The sequence below is a fragment of the Boleophthalmus pectinirostris genome, unplaced genomic scaffold (genome assembly GCF_026225935.1).
Source record: "Boleophthalmus pectinirostris isolate CB_2022bp ecotype Guang Dong unplaced genomic scaffold, ASM2622593v1 HiC_scaffold_14, whole genome shotgun sequence".
Classification (NCBI taxonomy): domain Eukaryota; kingdom Metazoa; phylum Chordata; class Actinopteri; order Gobiiformes; family Gobiidae; genus Boleophthalmus; species Boleophthalmus pectinirostris.
This window is the reverse complement of record NW_026571047.1, coordinates 13,281,401-13,304,633: the sequence shown is the minus strand read 5'-3', so window position 1 is coordinate 13,304,633 and position 23,233 is coordinate 13,281,401. Positions and strand designations below refer to the sequence as shown.

Here is a 23,233-nt window from a genome sequence, read left to right as displayed (position 1 = left end):
CAGAATTCATTCACTTTTATAGCGCACTCTCGTTTTCGTTGCCTACCCCCTCTCACACTCTCATTGTGTGCTTCCTCCCCCCTCTTCCTCCTTTGCTCCATTACCAGACAGTATTATACAGCCTTTACTCACCAGCCAACATGGTGCAAACACATAACACCTCCTCTTTTCCACCATCTCCTCTCCTGCTTAGTTTTACCCACTACATCCCATGTTCCCTCTTCCTGTTTGCATGCCTCCACTGTGGCACATTGCAGAGGCAGGGTCTGCAGCAGTGTCGGCTGATTGAGGAGGTCTAACATTAGTACGGACACTGCACTCTCGGGAGGCAATTAACACACACGGTGAGCTGCACCACCTTACGTCAGAGCCCCGTTCTGGAGGGAGAGAAAAAGATACTTTAGTCATACACTGTAGGTAAAAACAGAATGAGCAGAAAAGGCTCTGAGCAGGTGAGGAACAGGGGAGAGGAGGTCGAACAATGGCCTAATTAGGCGGAGGATTTGAGGATCAACTGGATCAATTTAGAGATTGTTGGCTGAAGGACTGTGCTCGGGCTAATGAGAGAAAGGGAGATGAAAATGGAGACTCATTCAGAAGTCCATGCGTTTTACACAAGGCCGCAGTCATCCACTTAACACTGAGGGGGTTCATGTGAAGTGTGTCCTTTCAAGCCAATAGCATGTATTGTTTGAGAGGATGAGACAATGTCCTACTTAAAAGAAATTGGCATTACATCTATTGCCTACTATAGACTGCATACTGTTTGGTCACAAGTAGTGGTTTCAGTTCTATTAGCAGTATCAAAATGTAATTTAATAAGATTCAATACCCTATCTATTGTGAAACTCTCCCAGGGACAAGTCCCAGGTATTTTCATTACTGGAGAAAGTCTGCACCCTCCTCATATTGTTAATGTGTGGGACCAGCGTGGTTATGCACAGTTCCCTTGTGTGTTGTATGTTCAAGCCCAGTGCTCCTGGCCAACTTTATGGCACCTCATGCCAAATGTTATCAGTGTTTTATGGAGATGCTGAGTCATGAGCCATGCACCTGTTCTGTTTGTGATGCGTGCTTTTCAACTTTTCCTCTGCAACATTTGACGACATCAGTGTTCCTTACGGGCTAATCCTGTATGTAACCAAACTGTATTTGTTATAATTGTTGATAAAATTCACTATTTCTCCAGCTGAAAACATTTCTATCCCTTCTCTCTCCCGCAGACTCCTCAGACTCCTCCCTCCTCCCTCCGTTTTCTCGCATCCTCTCTCCCTCCCCCCTCGGTCCTCTATGCTCAGTTCGGTGTGTGTATCCTCTTTCAAAGGGCGCAAGGGTGGGAACAAGTCGTCCAACAAAGCATGTTACAGCGCAGACATGACTTGTCCGTCGGAAAGCGAGAAAATTGTCATAAACTGCGGCGGGGTTCGCCATGAGACTTACCGGAGCACCCTAAAGACGTTGCCCGGGACTCGCTTGTCGTGGCTCACGGAACCGGACGCATTCAGCAACTTCGACTACGACCCTAAATTGGACGAGTTTTTCTTTGACCGTCATCCGTCTGTCTTCTCGTTCATCCTCAACTATTACCGCACAGGAAAGTTGCACTGTCCCAACGATGTGTGCGGTCCGCTGTTCGAGGAGGAGCTCGCCTTTTGGGGTATCGACGAGACGGACGTGGAGGCGTGTTGCTGGATGAACTACCGCCAACATCGGGACGCGGAGGAGGCATTGGACAGCTTTGAGACACCAGAACCGGAGGCGCCGGATGACGACCCTGCACTTGGAGGCGCAGATGGAGACTTGAAAAGACTATGTATGCAGGAGGACGCCAGAAAAGCAGGATGGTGGAAGACCTGGCAACCTAAAATATGGGCACTTTTTGAAGACCCTTACTCCTCCAAGTATGCCCGGGTGAGTACTTTTTTCAGTGTCTTGTCCATCTACTTTCCTAACATGACAACTTGTAAACTTTAGCTTACGGATGGTGTACCAGCAGGTTACTGCAGTGAAAGTGCTACTTAGCACCCCACAGCTTACATGTGTGTCATCTATGCCTCACAGCCAACCAATAGACTTACTCATATTAAATAATTAATGCTGATGGCACAAGAAAATGGAAAATGGCACAAAAGTCTGTATCTGTAGCTAACCCTTTTTTGTCTCACACATCATGTCTTGTACTTGATATAGTGTCCTCTACAATCCAGTACTGAATACATTTTTATAGCTGCCATAATTCCTTTGCTTGGCTTTACCACACATCTGGCTCCAAACGCGCCAAACGCGTGCCTGCGTCGCGTGCATCCAAACGCATTCATTAGCTCATATTTGCCCGTTTACGACGTGTCGTATCTCACGTTATTTATTAGTACATCTCTGCACTGAAGCAAACCCCTGTCTTTTTCTCCATTCGACCTTGTTGGTTACAGCCACATGCCCCATATGTCCCATTAGAAAGAGTACCGCTGTGTAACTTTCCCCAGCGGTTGTTAGGACCCCTTCTTATTGTTATGGCCCTAAATAGTTGACGATTTCACTCTTAAAAGAGAACATGGACGTTTGATAGCATTTGATCACACAGGTGTATGAGTAACAAGTATCCTCCGAGAGGTTGTGTTTGATGAGACATGAAAACATCTACACTGGGCTGTTCTGTTTTTGCCCAAATCCAGCTGCTTGATCACTCCAGCTTTGTTGTCGCATCCACTTATTTAGCCTGTTGTTAGCACACACTTCTCATGTGAAATAAAGATGCACAAGATTCCACATGTAAACCAGACAGTGAGCAGACACCTGCAGTGGCCATTCATGACATTGCACTCAAGTAAACGTAAAATGAATGAAGTACATTGAGGGGCTGCCTTTCAGAAGGGTCCAGCTCCAGATATTCCTTTAAAGGGGAGGAACAAAATATCAAGACTATGATGGATGGACAGTTCAGATTCTTGCCATCTGATCCTCTGTATTGGGCTTAGGAGAAAGCAGGAAGAGATTGTCTTAGTGTCACTCTCATTCCAATCACATTGATTTCCTGCAATAATCCACCTCTGCATCTGTACCCCCACCTCACAGGCAAAAACACAGTAAGCCAATCAAGTAGATACATATGAAAAGGTATGCAATAGATGCTTTTGTTTGAGCAGATTCTCAGACCAAAAGGAGGTTTGCAGTCGTGCCATACCTTGAATACTAACTACAGTACCTGCTGCCGCTCTGCCTGGATGCTGTAAATTATGTAATGTACAGTTTAACACCACAGCTGCTGGTTCTAGTGGCTTCATGAATCACACACTATATAAGAGCTATTCACTTTAAGCATTGGGGAGACCGTGGCATATTGGGGCTATGTAGAGCAGGTATAGGACTGGTTTAACATGTAGGAGCCCTATTTTCAAACCAACATGACCTAGATGGTCATGTTGATGATCCTACCCTGTTCTCGCTTAGGGTACCACATCTTTGTGAAAGTGAAAAGCACATTAGTCTGATTAGGAATGGAGTGGCCATGTAATGTATATAGGGAGACACAAGATAACTAATGCTTTGGAGGTCTTTTGTTTGCATAGTTGTTCCTATGCTATTCAAGATTTGATCTTCTTGTTCTAAATGAACTCCTGAGTGCGGCCATCCTTGGACGTGTTGTAGTGGGGTAAGAAACGCACACATACGGCTGTCTGTTGCTGGCGTTTCTGCTGCAGTAGACACGGGAGAAGAGAGGAGGGAGGGGGAGTGCTGGAGAGGAGCGATAGATACAGGCAAGAGCAAAGGGGGAAGGAGGAGGAAAAAGGGGAGAAATCGCAAAATGAAAAAAATGGAGCAATTGGAAAAGGGAGAAATGAGGAAAAAGAAGTGGATAGTCGGCGAGAAGGTGGCACACAGAGAAAGACAACACAATGGGGGTGGGGACCCTTGTCTTAGCATCTTCGATTATCTGAGGGGGCTTGAGCCATCCAATCTACAGAGCCTGCTCCCCTGCCTGCCTATTGATTGATATAATATTGATTATCTTCTCTTTGTCTGTCTTTTTTTAAGTCATTCCCCTTCCCCATTACCTCCCTCATTGCCAAATAACAGAGGCTGCTTTAAGTCTTAGGTTAATATGCAAAAATCTATACACAAAAAACATAACGTCACAAGATGTTGACGTTGATAAAGACTTTTTTTTAATATATAAAACTCAATATGTTTTAAGTAAAATTATTTTTTTCAAAAACAAAAACTGCATATTCCAGTAATAATTTTAGTAATGCAAGAGTAGTGCCACAGCTTAATTTATGGATATAAGTGTTTTTCTTGGTGATTTGTTATACAATACATTTTGTAGCTGATTTCCTCATTGATCCATGTTTGCTTTGACATATATCTTTTCCTGCACCAAAGGTCTGGAGTATATCACATGTGACAGCTTTTGATGGAGGCAGGTTTCATCACATTTGCATTTGAGTGTTCTCAACATTTTGTTTTGAATAGTTGCTTTTAAAGACCACTCAGTTGGTGATCATAATTGGATTAGAAAGGATTTACCTATATCATTTACATTTCCCAGTGTTTGCAGCTGAATAAGGGTCATTTAACAGCACTTAACACAATCACAGTGAAGATTTGGTGTTAAACTGAGATGAATAGGATAACATTTGCTAGTAACTGGAATCTATGGTGTCAGACAAGCAGGCATTATAACCAATAGTATTATTATTACAAAAGACTTTTTCTTGCATTGAAATTCTCAAATATAAAAAATTATGCTTGATTTACAAATATATATTATTATTACGCACTTCAGATGGTGAAGTAGTAGTCATGTATTACATTTCCTTTGGGGACATAATGCTTACTTCATATTTAATACAAAATTGCTTTGGAGTGCTATCTTTTGGTCACTTTCACAACAGAAGGGCACAGTTGTCTTCGTCAGCAATCTCCTGACAAAGCACCATTTGTAGCTCAGCATGTACAAGATGCCCCGGTGCCCCCTCCAAATCCAATGTGCCCGTTGGCAACCCGCACTTTTTGGGGGCAGCACAACTTCCCCTCTCCTCTGCCTGAAAACCTAACTTTTCCCCCTGAAGGTCATGTATTGTGGTTCATTGTTTACTGTCCCTTTTACCTCAGTGTTCATTTGTGGCATAAACACAACTATGACCTACCACTGCACTGGACCATTCAGAACATTTTGTCTCTGGATAGAAAATCACTGTGCTTGACGGAAAATTGTTTTATATATGGAACAATTTGCACTGTTATAGATAATAGATTTAATACAATTTCATGATATAGGTCAGGTCTAATTCTGCATGGTCTTGTGAGATTTTTTGTGCACCAGTTTGGTTTGCTCCAAAGCTGTACAATATACCACAGTTTAATGGAAGAATGTGGTGAAGGTGATTGTGGCAATGTACAATTACAGCCAACCATTAACACTGTTTTTATGGGGCAGTTAAAACACAAATTACTGTCTTAGTAATTATTTATAGTCAAGCATGCCTGATTCTAGAATACGATTTCAGACAGATGGGAAGCCAATATTCCTGTCAAAAGCTGAAAAGCTGAAAAGGTATAATACAAAGATAGACTACTAGACAATATTAAAGTGAGTCTATTGATATTAGTAGTAGAGATAATGTGTTCCATTAACAAAATTGGCTACGCGTTTATATGGGTATCAAAGAGTACCCAGAACTAAGCATTTGGCCTGGTTAATGAATTATTTTAAAGTGAATGAAAATGCATGAGGCAGGGTTCTATGTTACAATGTATTTTTCCAACCCACCCATGGCCCATCTGAAAGGCCTATTTCCCACTTCCATTCTCGTGTCCCTCCCTGTGGACTGCATCTGAAAATAGCAGAGAGGGACGAAGACCTTATTTGATTGTCGGGTAGTGAAGCTACATTTCTTGTGCTAGAGTAAGATAGCAGGGGTATGCGCAGTATATAAGCTAGGCTGCAGACGTCTTCTCACACCCGCAGGCAGACCAAATAGATGGTGGCAGATATTCCTAGATGCTCAGGTTCATTAAGGTAAACAGTTCTCCCTCTGGCAGGCATTGTGATAATTGCTCCACTATCCTACATTGGCAATAGGCAAATACATCTAGTTTGGTTTTGGTTTTCCCTGACAGTGTTTTGTACTGGGCTTCTCATGTTTTGTTTGCATTCTTGGAAGTCAAGGATGCACACCGCTGTAATTGGAGAGCTGTATGTTGGTGGGATCTAACTGCACAAAGCTTGATGTCTCATAACAAGGACAGAGACATCAGAGACATGTTAAATAAGTAAGACAAAGCACTTTCAGAACGGAAAAAGCAGGAAAGGAATTTTATTGATTTGCTGCCGACTTAGACAATACTTGATGACTTTACTGGTTGTCCGTAATACTCCAGCCAGAGGCATTTAGCACATTTTATGATTATGTTGCAAAATGGCCTTCTTATCTCTCTAGAAACCTTTCTGCCTGGCCAAGTCCTTCTCAACTATCTTTCTCCTCCTCTGCCTTAGTCCATTTGGTGGTTAAGTGCTGAATCAGCTCCCCACACCGCTGTACAGACAGTCAATTATGGATGCTCGGACACTGTGGTAAAACTCTTGATGTTTTGTCTACATATTAGAATTCTGGAAAATGGCATCAACATAGCTCTCTTCCAACTGTGCCAGAGCGATTACAGTAGTGGGAGTTGTAATTCTCTATACGGGGCAAATCTCATTGTATCACACAAGGGGGTCTGGTATTGTTAAATGCAATGACGCAGCTCTCTACTTGTAAAAAATACAAGCATCAAAAAACAAACTAAACTACAACTACAACTACGGACCCCTTAATGTAAAAGAATAAAGGTAATACCAACATAATGCTAAAATGCCACTAAAAATAATTCCTAGGCCTGTCATTGTTCAGTATATGAAAGCTGGAACAGTATTTATCATGTGTACATTTTCTTTGCACTGCTGGGAAATTTGTGGTTATTTTTTGGCTGCATAAGATTTAAGATGTAAAAGTTTGAATGAGTAACATCTATGACTCATTAGAGATGCAAACTAAGTAGTAAAGTACTTCATTCTGGTGTTTATTTATTCTAGCTCATGTTTTTTTGACAATATTGTGCTAGATTTTGTGGTTTGTGTCATTTATTGTCTATACAGACTTCAAAATTTGTTATTGTGACATCAGCCTATTCACTTCTAAATGTCCAGACTAAAGCTGCATCCTGTTTGACATGTGTGACCTGTCCATACACCTACCGCAGTATAAATCACCCGCACACTCACCTTTGTGCATTGGCCTGTAGCTTGGTAAGTGTAGTTGTCCATAAAACATTCTGCCAAGCATTCACACTAACAGCACACACATATATCACTTTATATGACACGCCTCCATGCATAACCCCGCAGATCACTCTCTCTCTTACCCACACACCTCGAGATGTGCCATGTTAATTAGCTGATGGCTTGAACACCAAACATGCATTACAAGTAGAGTGCTTTAGAGTCATCAGTTCCCTGTTGCACATTGTAGTGTTGCTTTTTAACCATGTTCTTGCCCATTCCCTGGAAAATGACATTGGAAAGCGTCATTGGTACCATCCTTATTGTCATGATCACGACCATGTCTATACTAAGAAGTAGAAACAAAGGCGTTTACAACAAAAAGCATGTCACAAAGCAATGCACTAGGAAAGAACGGATCTTTAGGAGATTAGAAATTGTTTACAGATTTTGGTTTTTAATCAAGAACTTTAATCAGTATCAGAAAACATTGATAGACGACATAAAACTCTGAATTTATCCCTATATACCATGCCACGGAACTATTCAGTTGATAAGTGGAACTCGTCATCCTACATGATTAGTCTTATTGAGATGATAAAAAATGATTAGTCTTATTGAGATGATAAAAACTGAATTTCCAGTTTATGCCAACATATTACCTGCAATCCTTACTATGTGACCATCTCCTTCCTGGCTATCCCTCTTGTTCAAAAGGCAACTGGATGAAGCACAGAGCAAGGACCACTATTAAACAGAAACGTGATCTACTTTACAAAGAAATATCACACAATATGATACAACTGTAGTGTACTTTGGTATGTACTCTTAAAGGGAAGCCAGTTTGTTTAAAAAATGGCAAAAAAAAGCAATTATGTTTTTTTTTATTTTCTTGACATAAAATGGCCCAATCACAGGACAGTGAAGGCAGAAAGCTTAAGAGCAGTCTGTCTTTGCAGCTGATGGAACAGGGACAGTCAGGCCACATCTTCATCTCGGACATTAAAAAGGACCGAACGGGGAGGGGGGGGATGTAGAGTGGAAGAGGGTTTAGAAAAACTAGTATCGGGCGTTATAAAGGGGGGCATCATCACAAGGACGAAGCATGCTGCAGTACTCTGGTCCGAATACAAAGCAGATGAAAGGACATGTGTGTAGTCAACTTCCCGCACTCAAACACTAGACAGCGTAGTGACAAGAAAAAAATGCTGCAGGATACGTGTGTGCGGTGGGAGAGAGGTGGGAGTGGGGAGAGTTGAGTCATTCAGGGAATCTCTAACACACAAAACTGTGATGTGATTGAAATGTGCCAGGATACCTTCTGAGATCACTGACCTCTGAGTCTGTCTCTGGCATCAAATGTAAAAACAGAAGGATTACCCAGAGAGCAGTAGCTAATTATATCATCTGCCTCCCTTCATTCAGAGCCTTATGCAGGAAGGTGTTGCACATTAAGGAAATTGCACTAGATGCTGGCACATTCGATCCATATATTAATGTGCCTCCTTTCTTATCCATAACTCACTCGCATTTGATTTGATCTTTGGTCCTCTGCCCCTCACTGGGTTTGCTTTGGGTATCTCCAGTGTCCTCTACATGTGTTGATGGCTTTTCCCCTGAGTATGTGGTGGCTGTTGGTCCTTAGGGAAGAATACATGCTTACCAGGACACTGATGACTTTATTGCTTGTTGGCATCTTATGTTAAACACTACTCATAAAAAGTTACATTCTTATATATAGGCTAAGCTTTTTGATTTAAAATAGTCTTTTCCTAAGATTTGAACTCACCCAACATTCAAATATAATAGATTATTCACCTGATTCTATTTGCTTTTGCCCTTCAAAGAAATAATCAGCATTTCACATTGTTTCTGTCTTCACGCCTCATTCATGTCCTAATTCCAGATCATCCTTCAATGTCTCCTTATCTTTGCTGACATTGCAGGAGTGGTCACCCATTCACTTTGCCCTCTGGGAAACACTAGCCCCTCTAAGTGCATTTAAGTAGCTGCCGCTCATCACCATCAGTAGAATAAAGGAGCGGACTATGTATAACGAGTGAAGGTCACCTTATGCTGACTTGACACATACACAGTCAAATCTCTTGTTTGTTAATGAGAAGTCAGAGCAATTGTTCATAATTTTGTGAGTGCTTCTCTCTATGCAGCCATTTGCGCCAGCTGTAGCAGTATTTGGTTTAGTCCTGTCCTTGGTGCCTGAAAGCAGAGGCTAACGCAGTGGTTGTCATGGTGACAGAGAGCCAGGCAGGGCTGTGGTAATACTGTAATGATAAAGCTCTTCTGGATGGTGCCGCAGTAAACACAGCACCACTAGGGTCCCGTTAAAAGAGAGCACAACACGTTGCTATGCATGCCAAACGCCTGCAGGGCTAATATTGGCTCTTACAAGCTCTAAGTCATAACACTTATAACTATGCTCCCCTTACACCTCCTCCTCTAATGCTTTATTCCACTCTCGTGCTGGTGCCCTCTGCGGCACTTCCTCTCTTTGATTGGTGAGATTCACATCAGCGTTCTGTCATTCCTTTACTGTCTCTTATTCATCTGTCCATCGAAACGCAATCAGCGCTCTCCACATCCTCTTTCTTTTACACCAGCTCATCCTCTCTCAGCCCTGTAGTATTCTATTGTCTATCTTTCCATGCTGTTCCATCTCTTTCAAATTTATGTTGATGATCTTTCCAAATCTAATTTGAGAGTCTGGTGAGGCAAGGAGACTCTATTGGGCCTTGAAGGTCACTGGGCTGCAGGTGTCGCATGCTGTAGCTCCACTATATGGACTTCAGGCCTGCATATTTCTGAGCTGTCGAACACGGACACGCATATATCTTTATGATACAGGGGACGGACAATTTACTGTATAGGAGATGGATAAGTATGAAGTGACAGATTGCTTCTCCTCCTTTTATTCTCTTCCTCCTCCTCTTTACTTCCTCTCTCCATCGATCTCCTTCACACCAATGCAGTGCTCATGTAGCCACCAATGCTTTGTGAGGTGCTTCTGCTAACATCATGCCATGTCCATAAAGAGTACACACCATCCCCGTGTGGTCTGTGTGATACGGAGGCACCGGGGGGCCTGGAATCTCAGCCTGACATGCTGTTGCATTTTTAAAAAGGCTTCAATTGGGATTGATTGATTCTTATTGATTTGATGTTCAGATCTACAATGTAATCCACTGTTCTCTCCCATGCTCTAATAGTGATGCATTTAATTACTAAACCATGAATGAACTAATGTGGGATCAGTGGCCAAGAGCTGCAGCACAAATGGACAGGCTGAATAGACTGTGTTTATGAGAGCGTTTAAGAATGAAAAAAATAATTGACAATTATTGACTGATAAATATTGTCCAGAGTCTAAATTAAAACATGCCATGTGCTATACAGTTTTGCATTGTGTTTTGTCATCTAATTGTTCAGACTATATCAGTAAATCTGCAGGAAAAAAAGTTTAAAATCTCATGTTAATTTTTGGTAGTCCATTAACAATTTCTGAATTCATCAGTTTACTATTGTGCATATCAAGAATAATCAATATGTTTTAAGACACTTATTCTACAAGAAGAGGCATTAAGGAAAGATTTTACATAAAACAAATTTAACAGAAGATTCACCAGCTCAAAAATCCTGACAGGGCATTTTAAAAGAGCAGACCCTCACAGCTTAATATTATCTTTTGTTGAATGTATTGTCAATGTACATTTTTAATTCAGAGAGTGGTGCATATTGACATGCTGGCAGCCCTCCCACACAGGGTTCCTCCTGTCTCTTTAGTTGACACAAGCCACTGTTGTAGTTGAGGCCTGTCATTTCCTGTTAGTCTGCAATGCCCTAAGCTTTGCCTCGGTTTTTCTTCCTCGTCTCTGTGTCTGTGCTGTCATGCTTTGACTTCTTTCTGTTTTTAAGTCCTCTCTGCAGGACTCACATCACGTTTAGTTCATCTGAACCATGAGATATGTCAGCTTAGCTCAGGATACTTTGTGATGAGACTCATACTTTCACTTTTGGTATTCGCTGTGCAGGGCACCCCCCAAAAAATTTGGATTTTCTTTCTTTTTAAATTTTTTTGTGCACACTTTGGGTGATTCTGAATTTAATTAAAGTCAGCTCTACTGGTCTTTAAAAATATTATCTGGAAGCCCATAATATTGTCGTCTTCATACTTTATACTCATTTACAATTAAAATCTAATTGTGTTTACTGAAGATTCAACCTGTTTTTTTTTTTTTCTTTACCAATTATTTTTAGTATGTATTTCAGTTTCTTTTGTGCCATAATTTCAATTCATTTTTATAGCTTCTCGCTCTACAGCCCTGATATTCATCTTCATTTATTCCATACTCAAGTGTTACTGTTCTGCACTATAACTCTGCCCTGTCAGGAGTAAACTTGTTTCATAATAAACCTTAATTTGACAGCTTTTTAATTATTCACATTGTTGATGGTTAAAACCTCAAGTTAATCAAAATAATTTGATTTATTGCCCCGATCTATTACTGTGTCCTTTCTTTTGGACTGCTGCAATTTGTTCTTATATGTTCTTCCACGCCTGGATCTTCACGGTCTGGACAGCCTCCCACCTGTCCGTCCCCCACAGTGCCTCCACCTGTGTAGCCTACTTAGAATATAACCCTGGGCTGCAGTCTGTTTGGTATTTTTAGGAAGTCAACTTAATAAGGCTATCACTTAGGTTATCAGAACATTAGAGTACTTTCTTATTTGATGCCTCTTACATTTCTTCAGAACAAAAATTCTTTCTTCATTAATGGAATGCCAGGCAAATCCAGAATGATATTTCTGTCTTTTTTGTACAGATTGATATCAGTCTGGTCCCCACTTCCTATGTCGTGTCTGAAGTCCGGCCAAACGAGATCATGCAGTCAGAATTGTTTTTTTTTAGTGACACATGTGAAATGAAGGAGCTCACTGGTCACCTGTCATTTACAAATAAAATCAAATTTATCTCATCTCAGATTAACAGTGTAGTGCTTCACTCATTGATTCTACAGAAATCTGAAATATTTTTTAGCCCCATGTGATTTTTTAAAATGAATTAAAAAAATGTCATGTGTCCCTGGTTGGCTAATCCACATGTTAATCACCTCCTTCTGAACTTGAGGAGATTCACTGGTGACCAGACTCACATCTTTGTAAGGTATTGAAGAAGTGTGTATTCTGGATCCCACGCAAGGACCTAATACTACCATTGTAGAAGTGATTGATTCTTTAAAGAGAGATGATGTAAAATTGTCTTTTAAGAGCTTTTAACCATGCCATAATTGTTTTCTTTCTCATTTACCCACCTAAGGTGCATTTAGAGTCCCCTATCCCCATACATGACCACTGCTCTGTTCTTCTTCTTGCTTCGTTCTCTGATATCATTTTTCTTAAATGGTGTTACCAATCCATTGCATTCTACCTTGAACTGTACCTATCCATTGGCATGGCTGACAGCATCGCCCAGCAACATGCACTTTGTTGTGATAATGTTTACAATGATGTACTGTCCACAACTTTCCTAAAGTCAGATTACCTGTTTCTTGTATGAAGTTGGTTTATCTCAATATTCCAGCTCAGGTTCAAATGAAAAAAAATCATAATCTGTGGGTGTCATATTATTATATACAGTTACTACAATATATCAGTGGTTCTCTTCACATGAAATACCACCAGCATTAAGAAAATATTTTGCGTTTTCAGTAGGCCTACCACCAGGTCTAAACTTATATTCTATAAGAAGACTATACTGTATTATACTGTAGGTCTAAACTAGGACTACGCAACAGGAGAATTGCCACAGTTTGAGAACTACTGCACTATATATCATAAAGAAGCAAATTAATCTTCTTTTAGGACATTTTTCATTTGTGTTTCTGCTGCCAAGCCAATTATATTTGGATCAGTCCCACTGTTGCTGGAGCTTGGTTGGGACAAGAGGACTAGTGTGGGGCTCAGGCAAGAGGGTGATTGAGAACCTCACTGTGTGTTTTCAAGTCACAGAAGCAGAGAGCACTGCCGCAATCTGAAAAAGTAGGTCAGACACAGACTAGCAAGAAATAGAAGAGGAGAAAAAAGGTGGAGGAGCAATGGAGTAGTTGGGATGAGTATAAGAAAGTGATGGAGAAGTTCTCTGCTCTGGCTAAGAGAGCCAAGAAATGCAAGCAGATCATAGGCTTATAGGAGAAATTAGAATAGACATTTAATTTGATTTGATGATCCCTCTTGGAAGATTACTTACTAAGAGTTTTTGCTTGTCAGTGAATATACATACAGTTGCTAAAAGTGTTAAGTTGTTACTTCCTGCCATAAAGGCACTCAGGCAATAATTATATGCTCTCATTCAATTGTCAAACGTCAACAAAATATGGGAAACCTTTTAAGGAAAAAATAACCGGGAATTGCTTCATTATGTTTCTACTTTATTATTACATAAGGGCATAATGCTTAAGATGCAGAGTGACACGCACAACACGGAAGGCACTTAGGCCCCTCATACTATATGGGATCCACTCAAGTATGAATTACCTTTCTCTGTGGCTCTTCAGGCCATGTCTGTGTTTTATTATTTATTTGATAAAGCACAAAGTATACTACATCTATAAATACACTGTAGGCAGGGCAGGAATGGACCGCACTGAGAGACAGTGCTAAAGCCACACTTAGTGTTAGCACGCCACTGTCATTCACTTTGGAGTCTAGCCCTGCCTTGGTGTATATGAACAGGGAGGTCTAAAGGAAAGGTTTGTAAAATAATATTAATGTTGGGAAATCCTGTGAAGGCTTTTTTCTGCACTGCGTCCTCCGGTGTGGACACAGAGCAAACACGCATTAAGCTACAGAACAATGAAATAATACCACCTGCAAAAAGGCAACAATACAATCCCTTCAAGGGGCAAAAACACCTTTAGATTATTTTTTTTTTCATAAATTGTAAGATAAACAGCAGCACGTGTAAAACAAAGACAAAAATGCACGGTACAATTTAGGCAACACAAAAGACTGAGGGCTCTGTGTTGTTCAGTCTTTGCAAACCTGTGAATACTTGTTCAACAACACCAGCACAAGAAACCGCTGTTGTGACAAGGAGTCCGTCAGTCCTGTCCAATGTCCCATGTCACTTTAAAGCTCTAAGCTATGTTGACACCAAGTGCTGCCTTACATGGTAAACATTACTTTAGACATCCTGGCAGCATTGTTTATTTCACAGACTTGACCATTCTCAAACACTTGGACTTGCTTGCTTTCAGGAAATTGCTGACTTGTGTGACTGACTTTTCTATTTCTCTTTATTTAAACTTTTTTCTACTAAAACAAATGTGTATGAAAAATAATGTGCATGAACAAACTTTTGAATTTCTACAACTTTATAAAACTAACAACTCTGTATGTTTCTCCCCCTCTCTGCTTTTTTCTATCTTTCTTTCCTCAGTATGTGGCGTTTGGCTCCCTATTCTTCATTCTCATTTCGATCTCCACTTTTTGCATGGAGACGCATGAGGCCTTCAACAGGATTCTCAACAAGACTGAGAATGTCACAGTGGGAAACATCACCCGAGAAGAGATGGTATATGAGGTGGTGACTGACAGTTGGTTGACATATGTAGAGGGGGTCTGTGTGATCTGGTTCACCATTGAAGTGCTGCTACGAGTCACTTTCTGCCCAGACAAATTGGAATTTTTCAAAAGCACCCTAAACATTATTGACTTTGTTGCTATTCTTCCATTCTATTTGGAGGTAGGCCTGAGTGGTCTGTCCTCTAAAGCTGCCAAGGATGTCCTAGGATTCCTGCGTGTTGTCCGGTTTGTCCGTATCCTCCGAATCTTCAAGCTTACTCGCCATTTTGTAGGTCTGCGCGTCCTTGGCCACACCCTTCGAGCCAGCACCAATGAATTCCTTCTGCTCATTATCTTCTTAGCGCTTGGTGTCCTCATTTTTGCCACTATGATTTACTATGCCGAAAGAATTGGTGCCGACCCAGATGACCCGACTGCCAGTCGCCACACTAACTTCAAGAACATTCCCATTGGATTCTGGTGGGCCGTTGTGACCATGACCACACTGGGATATGGAGATATGTACCCAGAGACGTGGTCGGGAATGCTGGTGGGCGCGCTTTGTGCCTTGGCTGGTGTGCTGACCATTGCTATGCCCGTACCTGTTATTGTCAACAACTTCGGCATGTACTACTCTCTGGCAATGGCCAAACAAAAGCTGCCCAAAAAGAAGAACAAACATATCCCTCGAGCTCCCCAACCAGGGTCACCCAACTACTGCAAGCCTGATGCGTTGGCAATGGCTACTGCATCACCACAAAGACTTTTGGGAAATGTTCTTGGTGGGGTAATGGGGTCTGGGGGAATAGGGGGTGACTGTCCTCTCGCCCAAGAAGAAATTATAGAGATAAATAGAGGTGAGACGTTTTACATACTGTAATTCTGGGCATACATTATATACAAATTTGCCGCAAAACATACAAACCAAATAAGTGATCTTGTAGGAATAATTTCTGCTTCAGTACTGTATGTCAATGATCAATATGTTTATCTTTGCCTGCCAACTTCCAAATGTTTAGTGGCAGCCCTCCATAGCATCAATTTGGAAAAGAATTACTTGTTTATTTCTTGCAACAACAAAAAAAATGTGATGAAGTGCAGGGTTTGGCGATGTGCTAGTGTCAAGAGAAAGAAGTGGGAGGACTGCCGAGTTTATTGTAAATCCACCCCAGAGAAATGACTGGCCTATTGGATCTCATGAGTAATTTATGATCAAGTGGTGGGTCCACACTTGCCTAGAGGCGTCCATCTGTTAGTGCAAAACAAACTGCACAGGAGTAAAATGGGCTCAATTATCTACTAAATTTAACCTCAAATATTTTCTTTCTGGAAGCACTAGTAATCCCTTATTACTGTCACCTTCACTATACCTTCAGTACAGCTCAGTATTGAAAGCTAACACTTCTACTTCCTAATACCAATAATTTACTTCCAATAAATTCTTGTACAAAAATGATTTAGTCTTTCTTATCTTTTTAATCTGTGATCTGTCCCCATTGTAGATTCGAAGCAGAATGGTGATGCGGCCTCAGCTGCTTTGGCAAATGAGGACTGCCCCACCATCGACCAAGTGCTGAGTCCAGACGAGAGGAGTCCCATTGGGCGGGGGCCTACACGGGAACGCTACCAGCAGGACCGTGCCTGCTTCCTGCTCAACACCAGGGAATTCCGTGCCACAGATGGGAATGTGCGGAAAGGTATGTTTCGCACCAGGCACCGGATTTCTTTTGCATACCTTATATAACACACAGTGACGCCAATAGTTACGATGTTGTAGGCATATGTTAGGTAAGTGGGTAAGTACTGATGATGTGTTTGGTGTGAAATGAAGAAGACATAATTTTTGGATGCCTTGACGACAACTAAAATGGCTCCAAATACAAGTTAGCCAACACTAACAAATTATATACACATACTCAGCTCTGCTATATTTGTTTCCACCTCACATTCATCTTGTCTTTGTCTCATCTCTGCTTTGTGTAGTTTTGTGTCTTTTAAAATGTTCTGTCCCTCTAGTTTTTTTGTCTTTTTTTATGTGGCTTATTGCGTTGTGTCATCTGTTCCATCACGTGTGTATGTCAGAACTTGGTTGCCTGTCCCATAATGCTACATTCATTCATGATCAGAAACAGATCTGTCTTTCTCTGTCTTCTAGACTCAGACAGTTGACCATGCATTAATTTTCTTCTCGTCACCTCTCCTCTGTTTCTCTCTCTCTCTCCTATCCTGCCTGGCCTGGCCCTGTTCATTTTTGCTTGTCTCCCCCCTTGTGGCGACCCCTAAATCCTCCCGTTCTTCCCCACATTGGTCCCCCTTCCCTCTATCCTACCCATTCTCCCCGTCCCCATTCTCCTTTGTGCTACATGTTGCCTTTATTTATTATCCCATATGCATCATGTTTTGCTCATAAAAACCTGACACCTTAATCCATTTACTACTTTAACCAACTCCAACCACCACTATCGCCAAACCTGCACCAAAACACTCCCTCACACTCCCTCCAAACAACCCCCTGTTGACACCAAACTAGAGGCAGCAGCCCTGGCGGCCAGCCCAGACTCCCCTCTGACTGAGGATTGGTATAAGATGGAAGGGTCTCTGTTACAGCAGGACCTCAATGCAAACTCCACCTCCTCCTGGATCAAACCATAGCGCATAGAGGTAACACGGAAAACAAGTCAAAAACAAGGAGCCTGTAGCCTAGTTATTTTTATTTTATTTATTATTTTGCAACTGAAACATTGATCTGGCTCTGTCACACAGCATGCTCTTAAAAGCACTTAACACCACTACATTTCCTTCACACTACAGTATGCTGTCTTGTGTTTGGAGTGAACCCTCCATATGTCTGATTATACTGAAGGCATACTATGTTAAACACATGAAAACATAAGTACTTAAAACACAAGTAACATAGAAAACTACATCTCTACATTCCACATTGTGAAAAACAGGAAAGTACCCCATGCATTTTTGTCACATGCAAAGATGTGAGAATTTATTGGCACTAGGATTTCCACTGACTCATATTAAAACAGTGGAAAACCTGCATAGTATGCCTGTAACATTGGTAGCAATAAAAGTAAGCTCTTGGTTTGGAAGTTGTCAAGAATAAATGTTGTTTATTAATTTTTCATTGAGTTAACATAATTTCAGGAAAAGTGTGTGTTAAAAGTGGAGTTACATTTAACTATAATATTAAATACATAATAATACTGTTACAGAAATTCAATTTCTCTGCTGTACTGAGAGCACTCACTGCCAGCTCAGTACAGCACAGATATGAATGAGTTTAAATCATGTGCAATATGTTTAAAATGGGATTTTATTGTGAGACACACAAATGATCACTTTGTAACTGTGTATGTGTACAGCAATCTTAAGAATGAGTGCGTCTGTGTGGGCGTTCACACATGCAGGCATTTCCAGTAGAACTCTCCCAGTTGTCATGTCCTATGTCAATAACCAATAAAAGACAGAGTGAAGATTGAGTGGGAGCAGGGGTACCGTGTTGTCTGATGTGCTTGTGTTGTTGTGTCTCTCTCTTCAGGTTGTGTCATATCACGCGTGTGTATGTGGGCTCCTTCATTCTTATATGTCTACACTGTGTCTCTGTCTAGCCGTCTGAGTGCTGTGATTGTGTTGTCGTGTGTTGCTTATTTTGGTTTTCCCTTCTAGTGTGTTTACTCGTGTTGCTCCTTACCCCAAAGACCTTCACCTTGGACCAGTATGTCACTAGTATATGTCACTAGCATATGTCTAAATGATCTAATCCTTGAATATGTTTATGTCTCTATGCCTCAATTATAAGCACTTGTCCTGAAGACATAAATGAGTCACGACAGGTGCAGTTTTCCATGTGTATGTTTTATGTAGAAATCAATTGGCGAACCTTGATCAATTCAATTCTGACAGTGAGTGCAGTGGTGTAGAACAAACATAATTTTTCCAAGGCCAAAGGTCACTTGGGTTAATGGAGCTATGAAGGTCAAGGGATAGTAGCTCTTGAAACATGCCACGCTGAAAACAAGTAAATATTGTACACATCTTGACTTTCAAATCAGTTATCACCAAACTGATTTACAAAAGTGTTGTACTGTCCTGTCAGCGTGTAATGGATCTGAAATACTATTCCCTGGACCATGAACTGGGCTTTCAGTACCTAGTGTAGTCCAGAGCTCAGGGCTTTTGTGTTTTCACTGAGGAGACCTGGATAAAAAGGATTACAAGCTGCACTTGGTGACTGAAATACTCAAAAGTTAGAAAAACAGACAAATGCAATGACAGACTTGATTGAAAGGGGCCACACACAGTCTAAGGTAAGCAGTTTCTGCTCAAGTGCCTCATTCAGAGGACCTTGACATTGCCTCAGTTTTAACTGTTGATATAAAGCTATTTAAATGCTGCATAATCCCTCTTTAAAGCGGCAGTATCACTACCAGCACAGAGACCTGTACAGATACATTTACAGTCTTATTGAGCTTCACACTGTTAGCTGACACCAGATCATTTAAGTTTTAGGGCATTGGGGCATTGTAAATGGGAAAGACTGTATTTGCTACTATTAATATAATTGTTTTTAAAGAGGGATTCTCATGCTTTAAGTATTTGTTTTGTGTGCTTCACTTTTTCTGTACATGCATAAGATGTTTTAGCCAACTTTTGTTAGCTACATTTTAGTGTTGACTTCACTAAATGCAATATGCATGGCTCACTAAGGTCCAACTGTTTTTATTACCCTTTTTTTTTAATCTGTGTCTTTTGTCATCATTTATCCTTTTTTAAAAAAATAATACTGTGTGAATTAAAATCCTTTTGTTATTATAATTTCTTGTTGATGTGTGTTTTTGTGCACTTATAATTGTGACATTTTGTGAGTGCTTATTTTTAATGTTTGTACTACCAGGTTACAGGTTATTTTTATAATTTCCCTGTATCTGTGGTTTTATGTATTTTTATTTATTTATTTATTTATTTTTCATTATTGTGTATTATGCCCAAGTTTGACTCTTCCCTATGTCCCTCCTGTATTTCTATCTTCATTTGTTTTGCCTTTTTAATCAATTGGAAACTAAAAGAAAAACAATCAAAAGGAAATGACCACTTCCACCACTCTAAAACTTCAGTATTTGCTTAAAATAATGCTTTTGCTTATGAGTACGTCGGCTACAGTGAATTGAAATAGTGTAAAGTTCCAAGTTAACCAGAGTAATGTTTGAAGTTATAACACTTCATTGTCTTTTTATTCTGTTCATAGTCTTTAACACTGTAATGCATGCTATAGTTTCTCTGTCAGTACATTATGTTTGTCCTATTCATCAAATCTGCAAATATTTTCAGATTTATACCCTTATCCCATATACTTATCATGCTGTGTACTGCATGTACATGCTAGCTATAAAGAATTTACTGATTTGGCCTCAGTGATGACAGCCCACATGACATATGCAGTTACCGGCAGTCACATGTTTTCCCAAAAGACACCAAGGTATTAGAAATTAATAGATTTTGTGGCTTTGTAATATAATAATGGCTTACTGTTTGACGAAACCTAGATGTCAATACATCTAATTATTGGTAACAGGAGATAACGCCATCTGAAACGGCCATTGATCCAATGAAGGAATGATATAATATGAGCCAGAGCCAAGTATAGTTTTTATTGAGTCAGCACATCCTGTGGTGATAAAGAAGCCCATACTTACAGTACATAGGGAGTAAAGATGTATGTAATAAATATGGTGGTAAACAGTTTCTCTGAATATTTGCAGTATCTCTCCCTGTTCCTGTGTGTCCCTCTCATAATCCCATTCCTCTGTGATTAACACTCATTCTCCATCCCATCCCCAGGCCGCCACTGCAGTGCAAGTGTAACTAAAGTCTGACAGTAGGTAGGTATGCTCACTCTCCCTTTGTGCAAATTAAGTGTGACTTTGTCAGAAAGATGTCATTACAGAGCCTAGCTGCACACATACACTGGGTGGACTTTGACTGACTGCAGTGGCACACTTTACTTCACACTTCTTTGCAAAACATTGCTTTTGTTCATAAATATTTCATCCATGTCAAAGCATTCTCTTCACCTGACTAATCTTCACCAAGGTGACATTTGGAATATTAATCAGAGTTACACATTAATCATCAGAAGTGTTTGTTTCAGCAATATTTGGAATATGGATATGTGGAACAAATATGGAATTAGCTGTTTAAGACTACTGAACAAACCTGTACTGTTGAATCTGTATCTTTGGATTTGTTGTTACACTACACCTCAACACCTCGATAATCTACAATGAATTTATCAGATGTTTAATGGTACATGAAATTTATTTTTAAATTTTTTAAATATTTTTTTTTACTAATTTGCCATTTGACTTGGAATTTTTCTGGTGGTTTCAAATGATGTACATCTTAGAGTGGTGGAGTTGGCAAATAAAGCAGTGCTTTTTATCAGGAAGGTACAAAGGGCTTCATACCGTTACAGTGGGTGTTACGACTAACTGACCTATAATGGCTGGATATTAGCACTGTCTAATTAACATGAACTAATTCAGTAGGTTTTCTTGGATGATAGTGGAGAGACTTTGCTAAGCTTTATCCATTTTTGGTCAGTTGTCCATTGTTATGGAAGAAAACAGCTACGTAACAATGTTTTAATTCACTTGATACAACAACACTGTCAGCACAACAGCTTCTCTTTGGTCATTTCTAACAGGGTCTGCATGAAACACCAGGAATGCACTGTGGGAAAAGATGCACTGTGATAAATAGATCAAGTGAATCGTTGCAACTAACATACAAATGCAGTGTCTCATTTTCCATTGTACATAAACTGGTCCCAACAGTGTGATTTATGGAAAATGTTGGCCATTTGAAGTTTGGAGGACACAAGTGAACCTATTCTCATTGTTTCAATCAGTGTAATTTCTATAAACTTGATTATGAGCCCAAAACTTCAGTGGTCAGCATCATCTCAGTATCTGAAGATCGTCATAATACTGTACTTTGTCTAAAACACTCATCCAGTGTTAGCCTGGCACTGCCTCGCTCTATCTGTCAATAGTATCAATAAATGTACCTCTTTATCTGTTCATTTTAATTGTGAGCAGAAGTTAACTAATTTATGTTATCCCCATGCACAATCTTTATTTTTTATTTTGAAAATAGGACCTCAACCAATAGTTTCGTCCATTTTAAGGTGATGTAAAGCATGTGTCACTGCAAATACACAGTGACTTTTCCACAGGTTTGTTTTTCCTGACAGCAAGGAGCAGGAAGGCAGATGTCCAGACACAGTTCCTCTGTATCAAATACAGAGAACCTGAATCCGGCTAGCCACGCTAATGTAATGTGGGGTGTTTTATTCAACAGAGCTACTAAGTGTAAAGAGTTCTATCTAAACTATTTGGGAGGGTGGGGGTTCTGTGATGTAAAAGGCATATCATAACTCTCATTTTCTTGTTTTGTCTTGTCCTGTCTGTCTTGTCTGTGTCTGTCCTTGTGTTTCTTCTTTATTTGACCTTTATCTTATCCTTATTCTCCACACCTATGTGCTTTTTTAATTTTTATTTTGAACATCTTTAATGCCAATGTTTGTTTCAATGCTTTACTTTTTATTTAAAACACTGCAACACTTAATTTTTGCTATTTTTATTGTTTGATTAAATAAATGAACGGCAATTCATGTAGCATCAGGCGATGAAAAATCTCGAAGCCTCAGTAATATTTCAGGAATGGCCGGGTCATCCCTGCGACTCGCTCCCATTGCTAGTCCACATTTTGAAACATATGAAACCCCAGGCCCACTGCGCCGCTGCCGTTCTCCCATCCCATCCATTTTGTAGCTCAATGATGCCCATGAAAACAAGTTGAGGTTAACTAACAAATGGCACAAGCTCAACTGTGCAAACATGATAGCAATACCAGCAAAAATAGAATCATGAATAAACAAAATATGACCACTTGTGACTAGTAATGCATGCGTTTAGTGATATTATAGTACCAACTTTAGCTTTAATAAGAAAGTGTTGCGTTAAATTATCGAATTGAATGTAAATATGAGTTAGCAAACATTTATGTATTAACTGATATTAAGAGAGACAAGCATTTGGGGGAAAAAATGACCTGCATAGATGAAAAAAATAAATACTAAGTCAACTGATGCCATTGTCACATCATTTTAGGAAAATATCTTCAAAGCAAACTTCATTTAAACAAAAAATGCATCTACTAGGTATAAGATTATAGTATGTAGAAATATGTACAAGTCGTTTGGCACTGTTAATGTTCATGCCTTCTAGTTGCACTTCACTGAAAGGTACACAAACTACAAATTAAAACTAAAATTAAAAATGAAGAAGAACAGTTAATCAAAACATTTTAGTGTATTACTAT

The 23,233-nt window shown here is 40.1% G+C and overlaps 1 protein-coding gene across 6 annotated transcripts; it reads left to right on the top strand.

The window, feature by feature from the left end:
• Window positions 1–1,287: 1,287 nt before the first annotated feature.
• kcnc3b (potassium voltage-gated channel, Shaw-related subfamily, member 3b) lies at window positions 1,288–22,683 on the top strand. 6 transcript variants are annotated; one of them, XM_055150450.1, is made up of 5 exons: window positions 1,288–1,911; window positions 14,715–15,696; window positions 16,342–16,536; window positions 18,390–18,410; window positions 22,529–22,683. In XM_055150450.1, the coding sequence occupies exons 1-5, from the start codon at window positions 1,291–1,293 to the stop codon at window positions 22,681–22,683; spliced, it is 1,974 nt and encodes a 657-aa protein (XP_055006425.1). In that variant the 5' UTR covers window positions 1,288–1,290. The 6 variants fall into 6 exon arrangements, with proteins under 6 accessions (XP_055006425.1, XP_055006424.1, XP_055006423.1 ...); XM_055150449.1 differs by lacking the exon at window positions 18,390–18,410 and having other exon boundaries at window positions 1,291–1,911; window positions 14,715–15,621; window positions 15,676–15,696; window positions 16,423–16,536; window positions 22,535–22,683; XM_055150448.1 differs by lacking the exon at window positions 18,390–18,410 and having other exon boundaries at window positions 1,291–1,911; window positions 14,715–15,621; window positions 15,676–15,696; window positions 16,372–16,536; window positions 22,535–22,683.
• Window positions 22,684–23,233: the final 550 nt, after the last annotated feature.